At 42.4% G+C, this 13,230-nt stretch overlaps 1 protein-coding gene across 3 annotated transcripts in view; it reads right to left on the bottom strand.

Moving 5' to 3' along the window:
• GIPC2 (GIPC PDZ domain containing family member 2) overlaps positions 1-13,230 on the bottom strand; it is a 105,351-nt gene that overhangs the window by 23,201 nt on the left and 68,920 nt on the right. For 2 of the 3 annotated variants that reach the window (XM_050805664.1, XM_050805674.1), the window contains exon 4: positions 10,695-10,801. The exons of the other annotated variant lie outside the window; for it this stretch is intronic. In XM_050805664.1, coding sequence (XP_050661621.1) covers positions 10,695-10,801 — 107 coding nt within the window. The remainder of the gene's footprint in view (positions 1-10,694; positions 10,802-13,230) is intronic. 3 annotated transcript variants of the gene reach the window in all.

Genomic DNA, 13,230 nt, shown 5'->3' with positions numbered 1-13,230 from the left:
GATAGTTTGCTAAGAATGATGGTTTCCAGCTGCATCCATGTCCCTACAAAGGACACAAACTCATCCTTTTTTATGGCTGCATAGTATTCCATGGTGTATATGTGCCACATTTTCTTAATCCAATCTGTCACTGATGGACATTTGGGTTGATTCCAAGTCTTTGCTATTGTGAATAGTGCTGCAATAAACATACGTGTGTGTGTGTCTTTATAGCAGCATGATTTATAATCCTTTGGGTATATACCCAGTAATGGGATGGCTGGGTCATATGGTACATCTAGTTCTAGATCCTTGAGGAATCGCCATACTGTTTTCCATAATGGTTGAACTAGTTTACAATCCCACCAACAGTGTAAAAGTGTTCCTATTTCTCCACATCCTCTCCAACACCTGTTGTTTCCTGACTTTTTAATGATCGCCATTCTAACTGGTGTGAGATGGTATCTCATTGTGGTTTTGATTTGCATTTCTCTGATGGCCAGTGATGATGAGCATTTTTTCATGTGTCTGTTGGCTGTATGAATGTCTTCTTTTGAGAAATGTCTGTTCATATCCTTTGCCCACTTTTTCATGGGGTTGTTTGTTTTTTTCTTGTAAATTTGTTTGAGATCTTTGTAGGTTCTGGATATTAGCCCTTTGTCAGATGAGTAGATTGCAAAAATTTTCTCCCATTCTGTAGGTTGCCTGTTCACTCTGATGGTAGTTTCTTTTGCTGTGCAGGAGCTCTTTAGTTTAATGAGATCCCATTTGTCAATTTTGGCTTTTGCTGCTGTTGCTTTTGGTGTTTTAGACATGAAGTCTTTGCCCATGCCTATGTCCTGAATGGTACTACCTAGGTTTTCCTCTAGGATTCTTATGGTATTAGGTCTAACTTTAAGTCTCTAATCCATCTTGAATTAATTTTCGTATAAGGAGTAAGGAAAGGATCCAGTTTCAGCTTTCTACTTATGGCTAGCCAATTTTCCCAGCACCATTTATTAAATAGGGAATCCTTTCCCCATTTCTTGTTTCTCTCAGGTTTGTCAAAGATCAGATGGCTGTAGATGTGTGGTATTATTTCTGAGGACTCTGTTCTGTTCCATTGGTCTATATCTCTGTTTTGGTACCAGTACCATGCTGTTTTGGTTACTGTAGCCTTGTAGTATAGTTTGAAGTCAGGTAGCGTGATGCCTCCAGCTTTGTTCTTTTGACTTAGGATTGTCTTGGAGATGCGGGCTCTTTTTTGGTTCCATATGAACTTTAAAGCAGTTTTTTCCAATTCTGTGAAGAAACACATTGGTAGCTTGACGGGGATGGCATTGAATCTATAAATTACCTTGGGCAGTATGGCCATTTTCACGATATTGATTCTTCCTATCCATGAGCATGGTATGTTCTTCCATTTGTTTGTGTCCTCTTTTATTTCACTGAGCAGTGGTTTGTAGTTCTCCTTGAAGAGGTCCTTTACATCCCTTGTAAGTTGGATTCCTAGGTATTTGATTCTCTTTAAAGCAATTGCGAATGGAAGTTCATTCCTGATTTGGCTCTCTGTTTGTCTGTTACTGGTGTATAAGAATGCTTGTGATTTTTGCACATTAATTTTGTATCCTGAGACTTTGCTGAAGTTGCTTATCAGCTTAAGGAGATTTTAGGCTGAGACAATGGGGTTTTCTCAATATACAATCATGTCATCTGCAGACAGGGACAATTTGACTTCTTCTTTTCCTAACTGAATACCCTTGATTTCTTTCTCTTGCCTAATTGCCCTAGCCAGAACTTCCAACACTATGTTGAATAGGAGTGGTGAGAGAGGGCATCCCTGTCTTGTGCCAGTTTTCAAAGGGAATTTTTCCAGTTTTTGCCCATTCAGTATGATATTGGCTGTGGGTTTGTCATAAATAGCTCTTATTATTTTGAGGTACGTTCCATCAATACCGAATTTATTGAGCGTTTTTAGCATGAAGGGCTGTTGAATTTTGTCAAAAGCCTTTTCTGCATCTATTGAGATAATCATGTGGTTCTTGTCTTTGGTTCTGTTTATATGCTGGATTATGTTTATTGATTTGCGAATGTTGAACCAGCCTTGCATCCCAGGGATGAAGCCCACTTGATCATGGTGGATAAGCTTTTTGATGTGTTGCTGAATCCGGTTTGCCAGTATTTTATTGAGGATTTTTGCATCGATGTTCATCAGGGATATTGGTCTAAAATTCTCTTTTTTTGTTGTGTCTCTGCCAGGCTTTGGTATCAGGATGATGTTGGCCTCATAAAATGAGTTAGGGAGGATTCCCTCTTTTTCTATTGATTGGAATAGTTTCAGAAGGAATGGTACCAACTCCTCCTTGTACCTCTGGTAGAATTCAGCTGTGAATCCATCTGGTCCTGGACTTTTTTTGGTTGGTAGGCTATTAATTATTGCCTCAATTTCAGAGCCTGCTATTGGTCTATTCAGGGATTCAACTTCTTCCTGGTTTAGTCTTGGAAGAGTGTAAGTGTCCAGGAAATTATCCATTTCTTCTAGATTTTCCAGTTTATTTGCGTAGAGGTGTTTATAGTATTCTCTGATGGTAGTTTGTATTTCTGTGGGGTCGGTGGTGATATCCCCTTTATCAATTTTAATTGCGTCAATTTGATTCTCCTCTCTTTTCTTCTTTATTAGTCTTGCTAGTGGTCTGTCAATTTTGTTGATCTTTTCAAAAAACCAACTCCTGGATTCATTGATTTTTTGGAGGGTTTTTTGTGTCTCTATCTCCTTCAGTTCTGCTCTGATCTTAGTTATTTCTAGCCTTCTGCTAGCTTTCGAATGTGTTTGCTCTTGCTTCTCTAGTTCTTTTAATTGTGATGCTAGGGTGTCAATTTTAGATCTTTCCTGCTCTCTCTTGTGGGCATTTAGTGCTATAAATTTCCCTCTACACACTGCTTTAAATGTGTCCCAGAGATTCTGGTATGTTGTATCTTTGTTCTCATTGGTTTCAAAGAACATCTTTATTTCTGCCTTCATTTCGTTATGTACCCAGTAGTCATTCAGGAGCAGGTTGTTCAGTTTCCATGTAGTTGAGCGGTTTTGATTGAGTTTCTTAGTCCTGAGTTCTAGTTTGATTGCACTGTGGTCTGAGAGACAGTTTGTTATAATTTCTGTTCTTGTACATTTGCTGAGGAGTGCTTTACTTCCAATTACGTGGTCAATTTTGGAGTAAGTATGATGTGGTGCTGAGAAGAATGTATATTCTGTTGATTTGGGGTGGAGAGTTCTATAGATGTCTATTAGGTCTGCTTGCTGCAGAGATGAGTTCAATTCCTGGATATCCTTGTTAACTTTCTGTCTCGTTGATCTGTCTAATGTTGACAGTGGAGTGTTGAAGTCTCCCATTATTATTGTATGGGAGTCTAAGTCTCTTTGTAAGTCTCTAAGGACTTGCTTTATGAATCTGGGTGCTCCTGTATTGGGTGCATATATATTTAGGATAGTTAGCTCTTCCTGTTGAATTGATCCCTTTACCATTATGTAATGCCCTTCTTTGTCTCTTTTGATCTTTGATGGTTTAAAGTCTGTTTTATCAGAGACTAGTATTGCAACCCTCGCTTTTTTTTGTTCTCCATTTGCTTGGTAAATCTTCCTCCATCCCTTTATTTTGAGCCTATGTATGTCTCTGCATGTGAGATGGGTCTCCTGAATACAGCAGACTGATGGGTCTTGACTCTTTATCCAGTTTGCCAGTCTGTGTCTTTTAATTGGAGCATTTAGTCCATTTACATTTAAGGTTAAGATTGTTATGTGTGAACTTGATCCTGCCATTATGATATTAACTGGTTATTTTGCTCGTTAGTTGATGCAGTTTCTTCCTAGCCTCGATGGTCTTTACATTTTGGCATGTTTTTGCAATGGCTGTTACCGGTTGTTCCTTTCCATGTTTAGTGCTTCCTTCAGGGTCTCTTGTAAGGCAGGCCTAGTGGTGACAAAATCTCTAAGCATTTGCTTATCTGTAAAGGATTTTATTTCTCCTTCACTTATGAAACTTAGTTTGGCTGGATATGAAATTCTGGGTTGAAAATTCTTTTCTTTAAGAATGTTGAATATTGGCCCCCACTCTCTTCTGGCTTGGAGAGTTTCTGCCGAAAGATCTGCTGTTAGTCTGATGGGCTTCCCTTTGTGGGTAACTCGACCTTTCTCTCTGGCTGCCCTTAAGATTTTTTCCTTCATTTCAACTTTGGTGAATCTGGCAATTATGTGTCTTGGAGTTGCTCTTCTCGAGGAGTATCTTTGTGGCGTTCTCTGTATTTCCTGGATTTGAATGTTGGCCTGCCCTACTAGGTTGGGGAGGTTCTCCTGGATGATATCCTGAAGAGTGTTTTCCAACTTGGTTCCATTTTCCCCCTCACTTTCAGGCACCCCAATCAGACGTAGATTTGGTCTTTTTACATAATCCCATACTTCTTGCAGGCTTTGTTCATTTCTTTTTCTTCTTTTTTCTTTTGGTTTCTCTTCTCGCTTCATTTCATTCATTTGATCCTCAATCGCTGATACTCTTTCTTCCAGTTGATCGAGTCGGTTACTGAAGCTTGTGCATTTGTCACGTATTTCTCGTGTCATGGTTTTCATCTCTTTCATTTCGTTTATGACCTTCTCTGCATTACTCACTCTAGCCATCAATTCTTCCACTTTTTTTTCAAGATTTTTAGTTTCTTTGCGCTGGGTATGTAATTCCTCCTTTAGCTCTGAGAAATTTGATGGACTGAAGCCTTCTTCTCTCATCTCGTCAAAGTCATTCTCCATCCAGCTTTGATCCGTTGCTGGCGATGAGCTGCGCTCCTTTGCCGGGGGACATGCGCTCTCATTTTTTGAATTTCCAGCTTTTCTGCCCTGCTTTTTCCCCATCTTTGTGGTTTTATCTGCCTCTGGTCTTTGATGATGGTGATGTACTGATGGGGTTTTGGTGTAGGTGTCCTTCCTGTTTGATAGTTTTCCTTCTAACAGTCAGGACCCTCAGCTGTAGGTCTGTTGGAGATTGCTTGAGGTCCACTCCAGACCCTGTTTGCCTGGGTATCAGCAGCAGAGGCTGCAGAAGATAGAATATTGCTGAACAGCTAGTGTACCTGTCTGATTCTTGCTTTGGAAGCTTCCTCTCAGGGGTGTACTCCACCCTGTGAGGTGTGGGGTGTCAGACTGCCCCTGGTGGGGGATGTCTCCCAGTTAGGCTACTCAGGGGTCAGAGACCCACTTGAGCAGGGAGTCTGTCCCTTCTCAGATCTCAACCTCCGTGTTGGGAGATCCACTGCTCTCTTCAAAGCTGTCAGACAGAGTCGTTTGTGTCTGCAGAGGTTTCGGCTGTGTTTGTTATTGTTTACTGTGCCCTGTCCCCAGAGGTGGAGTCTACAGAGACAGGCAGGTTTCCTTGAGCTGCTGTGAGCTCCACCCAGTTCGAGCTTCCCAGCGGCTTTGTTTACCTACTTAAGCCTCAGCAATGGCGGGCGCCCCTCCCCCAGCCTCGCTGCTGCCTTGCCGGTAGATCACAGACTGCTGCGCTAGCAATGAGGGAGGCTCCGTGGGTGTGGGACCCTCCCGGCCAGGTGTGGGATATGATCTCCTGGTGTGCCTGTTTGCTTAAAGCGCAGTATTGGGGTGGGAGTTACCCGATTTTCCAGGTGTTGTGTGTCTCAGTTCCCCTGGCTAGGAAAAGGGATTCCCTTCCCCCTTGCGCTTCCCAGGTGAGGCAATGCCTCGCCCTGCTTCAGCTCTCGCTGGTCGGGCTGCAGCAGCTGACCAGCACCGATCGTCCGGCACTCCCCAGTGAGATGAACCTAGTACCTCAGTTGAAAATGCAGAAATCACCGGTCTTCTGTGTCACTCGGGCTGGGAGATGGAGACTGGAGCTGTTCCTATTCGGCCATCTTGCTCCGCCCCCCCCTTGTGTTATGTATTAACGGTACCAAAACATTTTTGTTCTTCCCAAAACAATTACTAAACATTTCAGTAGAAATATTATTCTAACTTTTCGGTTTAATATTTGGTAAATTCTGCTCAGTTTATTTCAATACTTGGCTTTAAATGGCTTCATAGCTGAAAATGGAATTGCCCAAAGATGTTAACTACTCAACTATACATGCAAATGTAGAATTCATGATTCAGATTATAAGAATTTCATGTTACTTTCAATACTGTTATAAATATATATTGTTTTGTAGTCTCAAATTTTGTTAAAATCATACATTTTATAGCAAATAAAAATCTATTTCCTTGAAGATATTAGTACAACTTTCTCACATCTTTATTTACAAGAACTAAACCTTAAAAACAATAACAGACAATATATTGCTCTTGCCTTCATTACAATGTATCTTGAACTGTCTGTATAAAGCAACAGGCTATGCAAACTAACAGGTATTAACCTTTACATCTATCCAGGCACGTTTTAAGTTATGGTGACAAGTGACAGTACTCCTCATACACAAATGGCCACCAATATTTTACCATTCTAATGTTTCCTATTTGCTACAGAACAGATCTGGATCTATCACCTCTTCTCCATCCACATGCTGTTTGCCAGTGTTTAGTCCTCAACTTTTCTGATTTGCAGAGGTTTCCTATTTTGTCTCCCTGCCTTTGGTCTTCAGCCTCTCAAATCCAAGCTGCTCAACAACCCATCCCCTGGAACCAAGGGATTTTTCTAAAACACAAAACTGATTGTGTTACTCCCCTCATAATTCTTAAATGGCTCCCTCATTATCGACAAGGCCCTTCACATCCTAACCCCAGCCTATGCCTCCAGCCTCATCACCCCTAACCAGTACTTCTAGCACCCCACACTCCAATCTCATGGACAGCTTACAGGTCCCCAAAACCCATTATTGTGCCATGCCTAGAACACTCTTCTTCCCCATTTTGAACTCACTTACTCATTTCTTCCAGAGAGAAACTCTTCCTGACCTCCTTTTTTTTTTTTTTTTTTTTTTTTTTAAGATGGAGTCTCAATCTGTCGCCCAGGCTGGAGTGCAATGGCGTGATCTCGGCTCACTGCAACCTCCACCTCCTGGGCTCAAGTGATTCTCCTGCCTTAGCCTCCCAAGTAGCTGGGATTACAGGTGCCCACCACCATGCCTGGCTAATTTTTATGTTTTTAGTAGAGATGGAGTTTCATCATGTTGGCCAGGCTAGTCTCAAACTCCTGACCTCAGGTAATCCACCCACATCAGCCTCCCAAAGTTCTGGGATTACAGGCATGAGCCACCACACCCAGCCTTCTGACCTCCTTTCTTTCCCCAATCCCTGACAATGGTTGATCAGCCCCTTCTTTGTCATACTGTGTATCCTGCACCTGCTTCCATTAACCCTATCCCACTGGGTTGTAATGGTTTCTTTTCATGCTTCTCTCCTTTTAGAAGAGAAACAGGGTCTTTGTTCTTTGTATCACCAGCACTTAGACTGTGCCTGTCTCAGCAAGCACACATTGAATAAAGTATGAGGTTATGCAAGTGGTTTGTCTCTGTGTGCCCACCTAAATCCCATCTTGAATTGTAATCCCCACATGTCAAGGGAGGGACCTAGTGGGAGGTGACTGCATCATGAGGTGGTTTCCCCCATGCTGTTCTCGTGATAGTGAGGGAGTTCTCACAAGATCTGATGGTTTCCAAAGTGACAGTTCCTCCTGCACACTCACTCTCTCCTGCCACCAAGTAAGATGTGCCTTGCTTCCCCTTCACCTTCTGCCATGATTGTAAGTTTCTTGAGGCCTCCCCAGCCATGCGAAAATGTGAGTCAATTAAACCTCTTTACTTTTAAATCACCCAGTCTCAGGTATTCTTTATAGCAGTGTGAAAACGGACTAATACAGAGAATCTTACACCATTTTCAGAATTTGTGCTAGGTGATTAAGGGAGTGATTTGTTTCAAATCCTATAAATCATTTAAATCCTTAAAGTGTTTGAAATTAGATTTCAGGTCATTTGTGTCAAATTTAATATTAGCACCAAACTGCTTTTTCCTTTCATTATGAGCTATTTTTAATTGCCCTATTTTACTAAACAAGCTATGAAAATAGGAATGGATTTTTAGATGTTTATCTTTGAATGAATCTTTCCTACCTCCCCAGGTAGATCTTAAGCTGCTCTTTTCCATTGAGGCACCTTTGCCACAGCAGGAGCTTAACAAAGAGGGATGGATGATTTAACCCTTAGAAGATGCCCTTCCTCCTGAAGTGATGTGGCGTTTTTCCTGCTGATCTGCTTCCTCTGTGAGCCGTTTAAAGGTCTGCTCATTTTTCCTCACAGCCTCCGGCAAAAGGCAGAGCTGACATTCTCCCGGCTCCCCACAGCCAGCTCCTTCCCCTCTGTTCTCTTCTCTGATAAATTCCTTTCTTCCACTGAGATTTGCTTATTCATTCAATAAACACTTACTGGCCTTCAGCAATATACCAGGCAGTGTGCTGGGCCACAGAGGGAAAATAAAGGCTCCAAACACCCAGAAGTCACTGCCCTGGGTTTCCTTCACATACCTCATCACATCTCCTTTTCAAAACACTTTTTGCCCTATCAGCTCTCTTCATTGCCATTTGCCTCCGATCGGTCCTTTCATTCTCCCAGAACCCAAGCATTTGACTCAGGATCTTCCTCTGGATCCCCCCAAAACTGATAACACCCTGGGTGACTTGACACTCCTAAGGACAGCCTTGGCCTCATGGGTTCCTTAAGTGTCTGCCTCAACAAACCACCCTTATGACCAACCCTGGACATTGTCACCCAACAAGTTCTGGGATCCACTCTGTGAAACAGCCTCAAAACTGTTCACCTGTCTCTTTTTTCCTTCAAACACACAGGAACCCAGACAGTGTTCACATACAGAGAGACCCTAGAAGGGCCCAGTGCCTTGCCCCTGCCCCCTGGAGCTCACAGGCATCAGTCACCTGCTCGACATCCCGTCTACCCACAGGAGGGCTTTGCCCCCCTTGCCTTTGCTGCTGCTGTGGGCCTGCTGCTTGTCACTCAGAATCCTTACCATCACCACCCCAACCCTGCAGTTTTCTTCCTCCACCCTTCCTGCCTCTAGTTTTCACTTCTCCTTCTGGTGTTTTTCACTCAAACACTAACCTGTATATAGATAAAGTCAGTCAAAGGGAAAAACCCTTGCTTTTCTCAAACTAAAAGAAATCATTTATTAATTCATCAATGCATCAAAGATTTCCATTCCTTTGGTATATCAGGTCCTATTCTAGGTGCTAGGGATGCAGCAGTGAACAAGACATGTGAGCAAAGGAGCTAGACAGTAGAGATAAAAAGAGTCCTAGGGTGTTTAGTGCTGATATGGTTTGACTGTGTCCCCACCCAAATCTCATCTTGAATTGTAGCTCCCCTAATCCCCACATGTTGTGGGAGGGACCTGGTGGTAGGTAACTGAATCATGGGGGCAGGTTTTTCCCATGCCATTGTTCTCATGATAGTGAATAAGTCTCACGAGATCTGAGGTTTTATAAATGGCAGTTCCCCTGCACATACTCTGTTGCCTGCTGCCATATAAGAGGTGCCTTTGCTCCTCCTTCACCTTCCGCCATGATTGTGAGGCCTCCCCAGCCATGTATAACTGTGAGTCCATTAAACATCTTTTTCTTTATAAATTACCCAGTCTCAGGTATGTCTTTATTAGCAGTGTGAAAACAGACTAATACAATTGCTTCGACAGAAATTAAGGGCGTGGAAGAGTGGGCAGTGGGAGGGGTGGAGGGAGTTGTTGTTTATACAGGATGCTCGGGAAAGGCCTTTGAGATAGACAATGTGTGGGCAGAAACCTAATGATGGCAGGGGAGCAAGCTATGCAGATAAATGGGCAAAACATTCAGGCAGAGACAACAGCAGTACTGACAGCCTGAGATGGGGATACACATGGAGTGTTTGGGAACAGCAAGGAGACCAGCATGACTGAAGCAGAGGAAGCCAGGGCAGAGGGGTGGGAATTGAGAACAGAGAAGAAACATGGAGTTCGGTCACATTGGTCATTCTGAGGACTTTAGCTTTTATTCTGAGTGTCATGGGAAGCCACTGGAGGGTTGTAAACAGAAAAGTGACATAATTTCTCCTGCATATTTTAAGGATCATTCTGAAGGTTGTGCTGAGCACAGGTGGAAAGAAGGCAAGTGTGAACACAGGTGTACTAAACAGGTGATTGCAATATCCAGGATAAGATGATGGTGCTTTGCGGCACAGTGGTGGGCAGGGGCGGTGAGAAGTCATTGGACTCCAGTATCTTATAGAGGTAGATTCACTAGGATTTGCTAATGGAAGCAACGTGGGACATGAACGCAAAGAGTCAAAGATGACTACAAGGTTTTTTATGTGAGAAGAGGGGTTTAGGAATATAATCTTTCATTATCAAAATCTTCTTTTGTTGACTCCTACAGGTGGCTCTGAAACTTTTTCTTGGCTCTCAGAGAGCTTTGGTTGACTTAAGTTTTTGAGATAGTCCAGCTGTCTATAGAGTCTAGAAATGTCACCTACAGGTAGCTGAGAATTTCTATAGATCACAATCTCTTCTCATGTCCTTAACTTCTTTATTTCCTTTTTAAATACCTTCAGTATTCCAGATTAGACAATGAATTAAAAGTCTAAGTTTTTATTAGAATGAATGGAATTTTATCCAACTTTGTGAGTTTATCTTTATTTCCAGTTCCAATAATCACAAATATCTCAACATTTCCAAGCAGAACAGGAAGTAAATGAACATAACATACCATTTCTTCCACGGTGGCAGGACCTTTTGATCTCAGGCGAAGTGTTGCCCTTCCACTACCAATTTTTTCTCCTGATGACTTTCCAGCCTTTGACCTCGGCTCTATTTCTACAATACAATGAACAGGGAAACATATATATACGCAGAAAGCATCCCAACAGATTACTGTGAAAGCTAATGTGGTTTATATCACAAAACTATATACAATTGTTATAGAAATTTGATAAAAGGTAGGCCTTCTTATAGAATTTCCCACAGCAAAATAAATTTACTTGCCATCCATTATTCTTATAGGAGAGTTTTTATGAGAGAGTTCTAACTCTAAGAAAAGGGAATATGTGAAATATACAGATGGGAAAGACAAAGTTACAAGGAAGAAAAATAAAACAGTAGTCTTTATAAAAAGAGTAAAGAGGAGTAAGTGGTTTCATCAAGGTTACAAAAAAAGAGAAAGAATCATGTCTTGAAAGAAGAGAGATTTCTTCTCCCAATGGACCGATAGAAAAAGAAGAAACAAAACAAAAAAATTTAAAGAAAAAAAAGAGAGAAGAGAGGGACAAGAGCACTATTATTTGAGGATCTACCCTCTGCATGATGCTTTACGTTAAAAAATCCCATTTAATACTCATACCAACCTATGAGACAGGTGATCGCCCTCATTTTACTGATAAGGGAACTGAAGTCAGTAAGAAGTGGGGCTGGGATTCAAAACCGGGTCTTGCAGATATAGACCAGATTTCAAAGTCCATAGCTTTCCTGAACAATGCTCCAGCCCACCTCTTGGAAGCACAAGGGATAAAATCAGAGTTGACATACTAACAGAAATAGGGTCCAAAAGATAAAAGCCTGAAAGCAGGTTCCAAGGAAGGAATTCCCCGCAGCCAGCAAGGACAAGAGCAGGGAGCAAGAGTCCACAAGGAGCCACTACTTTCCTTATGCTTGTTTTTTCTGTTGTGTCTTATCCTGTATTTGCAAACTATGAGTCACCACCAAATATGTTACCAAGCAGTAACATAAATGAGTGAAAGGGAAGGGCAGTGAAAGAGGGTGATTGGAAGAAATGTGCCCTACATAGGCCCCACTCCAATAACTTATTGTGCTGTAAGACATGCGTAGCCAAATCACCCACTTTTTTTTTTTTTTTTTTTTTTTTTTTTTTTTTTTGCAAAGAAACTGGAGACTCAGGCCAGAACGATTACAGTAATCTCATGCCTGAATCTCAGCACTTTGAGAGACCAAAGCAGGCAGACTGCTTGAGCCCAGGAGTTCAAGACCAGCCTGGGCAAAAGGGTGAAATTCCATCTCTGCTAAAAATACAAAAATTAACCAGGCATGGTGGCACGCACTTGTAGTCTCAGCTACTCAGGAGGATGAGGTGGGAGGATTGCTTGAGCTCAGGTGGTCAAGGCTGCAGTGAGCCATGATTGCACCACTGCACTGTGTTGCCTAGGCAACACAGTGAGACTCTGTCAAAAAAAAAAAAAGAAAGGAAGGAAAGAAGGAAAGAAAAGAAAGAAGTGAGAGAGACAGGGAAAGAAGGAAAAAGAAAGAGGATACTCAGAGTTTTGTGTGCATCTCCTGATTTTTAAATTTTTTAAGCTTGGGCAATTAAATCAAACTTTTAAAAACAGCATATTGGCAAAAACAAAAGAGATCTATGGGTTAGATTCCAACCACAGGACACTGATTGATAACCTCTGCAAATACCGTGAACTTCCTCGACTGAGGACTCCACATGGCAGCAGTACAGGGGAAGAGGCAGGTGGGGAGGGGATGCTGCACTAAAGCAAAGGTCTCCAACCTCCAGGGCCGCAGACTGGTACCAGTCCGTGGCCTGTTAGGAACTGGGCCACACAGCATTACGTTATAGCCTGAGCTCTGCCTCCTGTCGATCAGCAGTGGCATGAGATTCTCATAGAAAATGAACCCTATTGTGAACTGGTCATGTGAGGGATCTAGGTTGTGCGTTCCTTATGAATCTAACTAATGCCTGATGATCTGAGGTGGAACAGTTTTATCCCAAAACCATTCTCTCCTGCCTGCCCCATCTGTGGAAAAATTGTCTTCCATGAAACCAGTCCCTGGTGCCAAAAAGGTTGGGGACCCCTGCACTAAAGAACCGGAGACAACTGAGCACTCCAGTGAGGCATCACAGGACAGGCTGGTGAGTACGAGTAGGCAGTGAGGCCTGTGCAAAGCTCTCATGACACAGACATCAAGTGGCCTGCATTCTTACTTAGAACCTAGGTGATATTGTTTGGCTCTGTGTCCCCACCCAAATCTCATCTCGAATTATAATCCCCATAATCTCCACATGTGGAGGGAGGGATCAAGTGGGACGTGATTGGATCAAGGGATGGTTTCTCCCACGCTGTTCTCATGATAGTGAATCAGTTCTCATGAAATCTGATGGTTTTGTAAATCAGTTTTCCCTGCTCTTGCATGCTCTCTTTTGTCTGTTGCCATATAAGATGTGCCTGCTTCCCCTTCCTGAGGCCTCCCCAGCCATGTGGAACTGTGAATCAGTTAAACCTCTT

The sequence above is a fragment of the Macaca thibetana genome, chromosome 1 (assembly GCF_024542745.1).
Source record: "Macaca thibetana thibetana isolate TM-01 chromosome 1, ASM2454274v1, whole genome shotgun sequence".
NCBI classification, from domain to species: domain Eukaryota; kingdom Metazoa; phylum Chordata; class Mammalia; order Primates; family Cercopithecidae; genus Macaca; species Macaca thibetana.
Note: the sequence above shows the minus strand (reverse complement) of the source record. Positions and strands in the feature narration are given on the sequence as shown.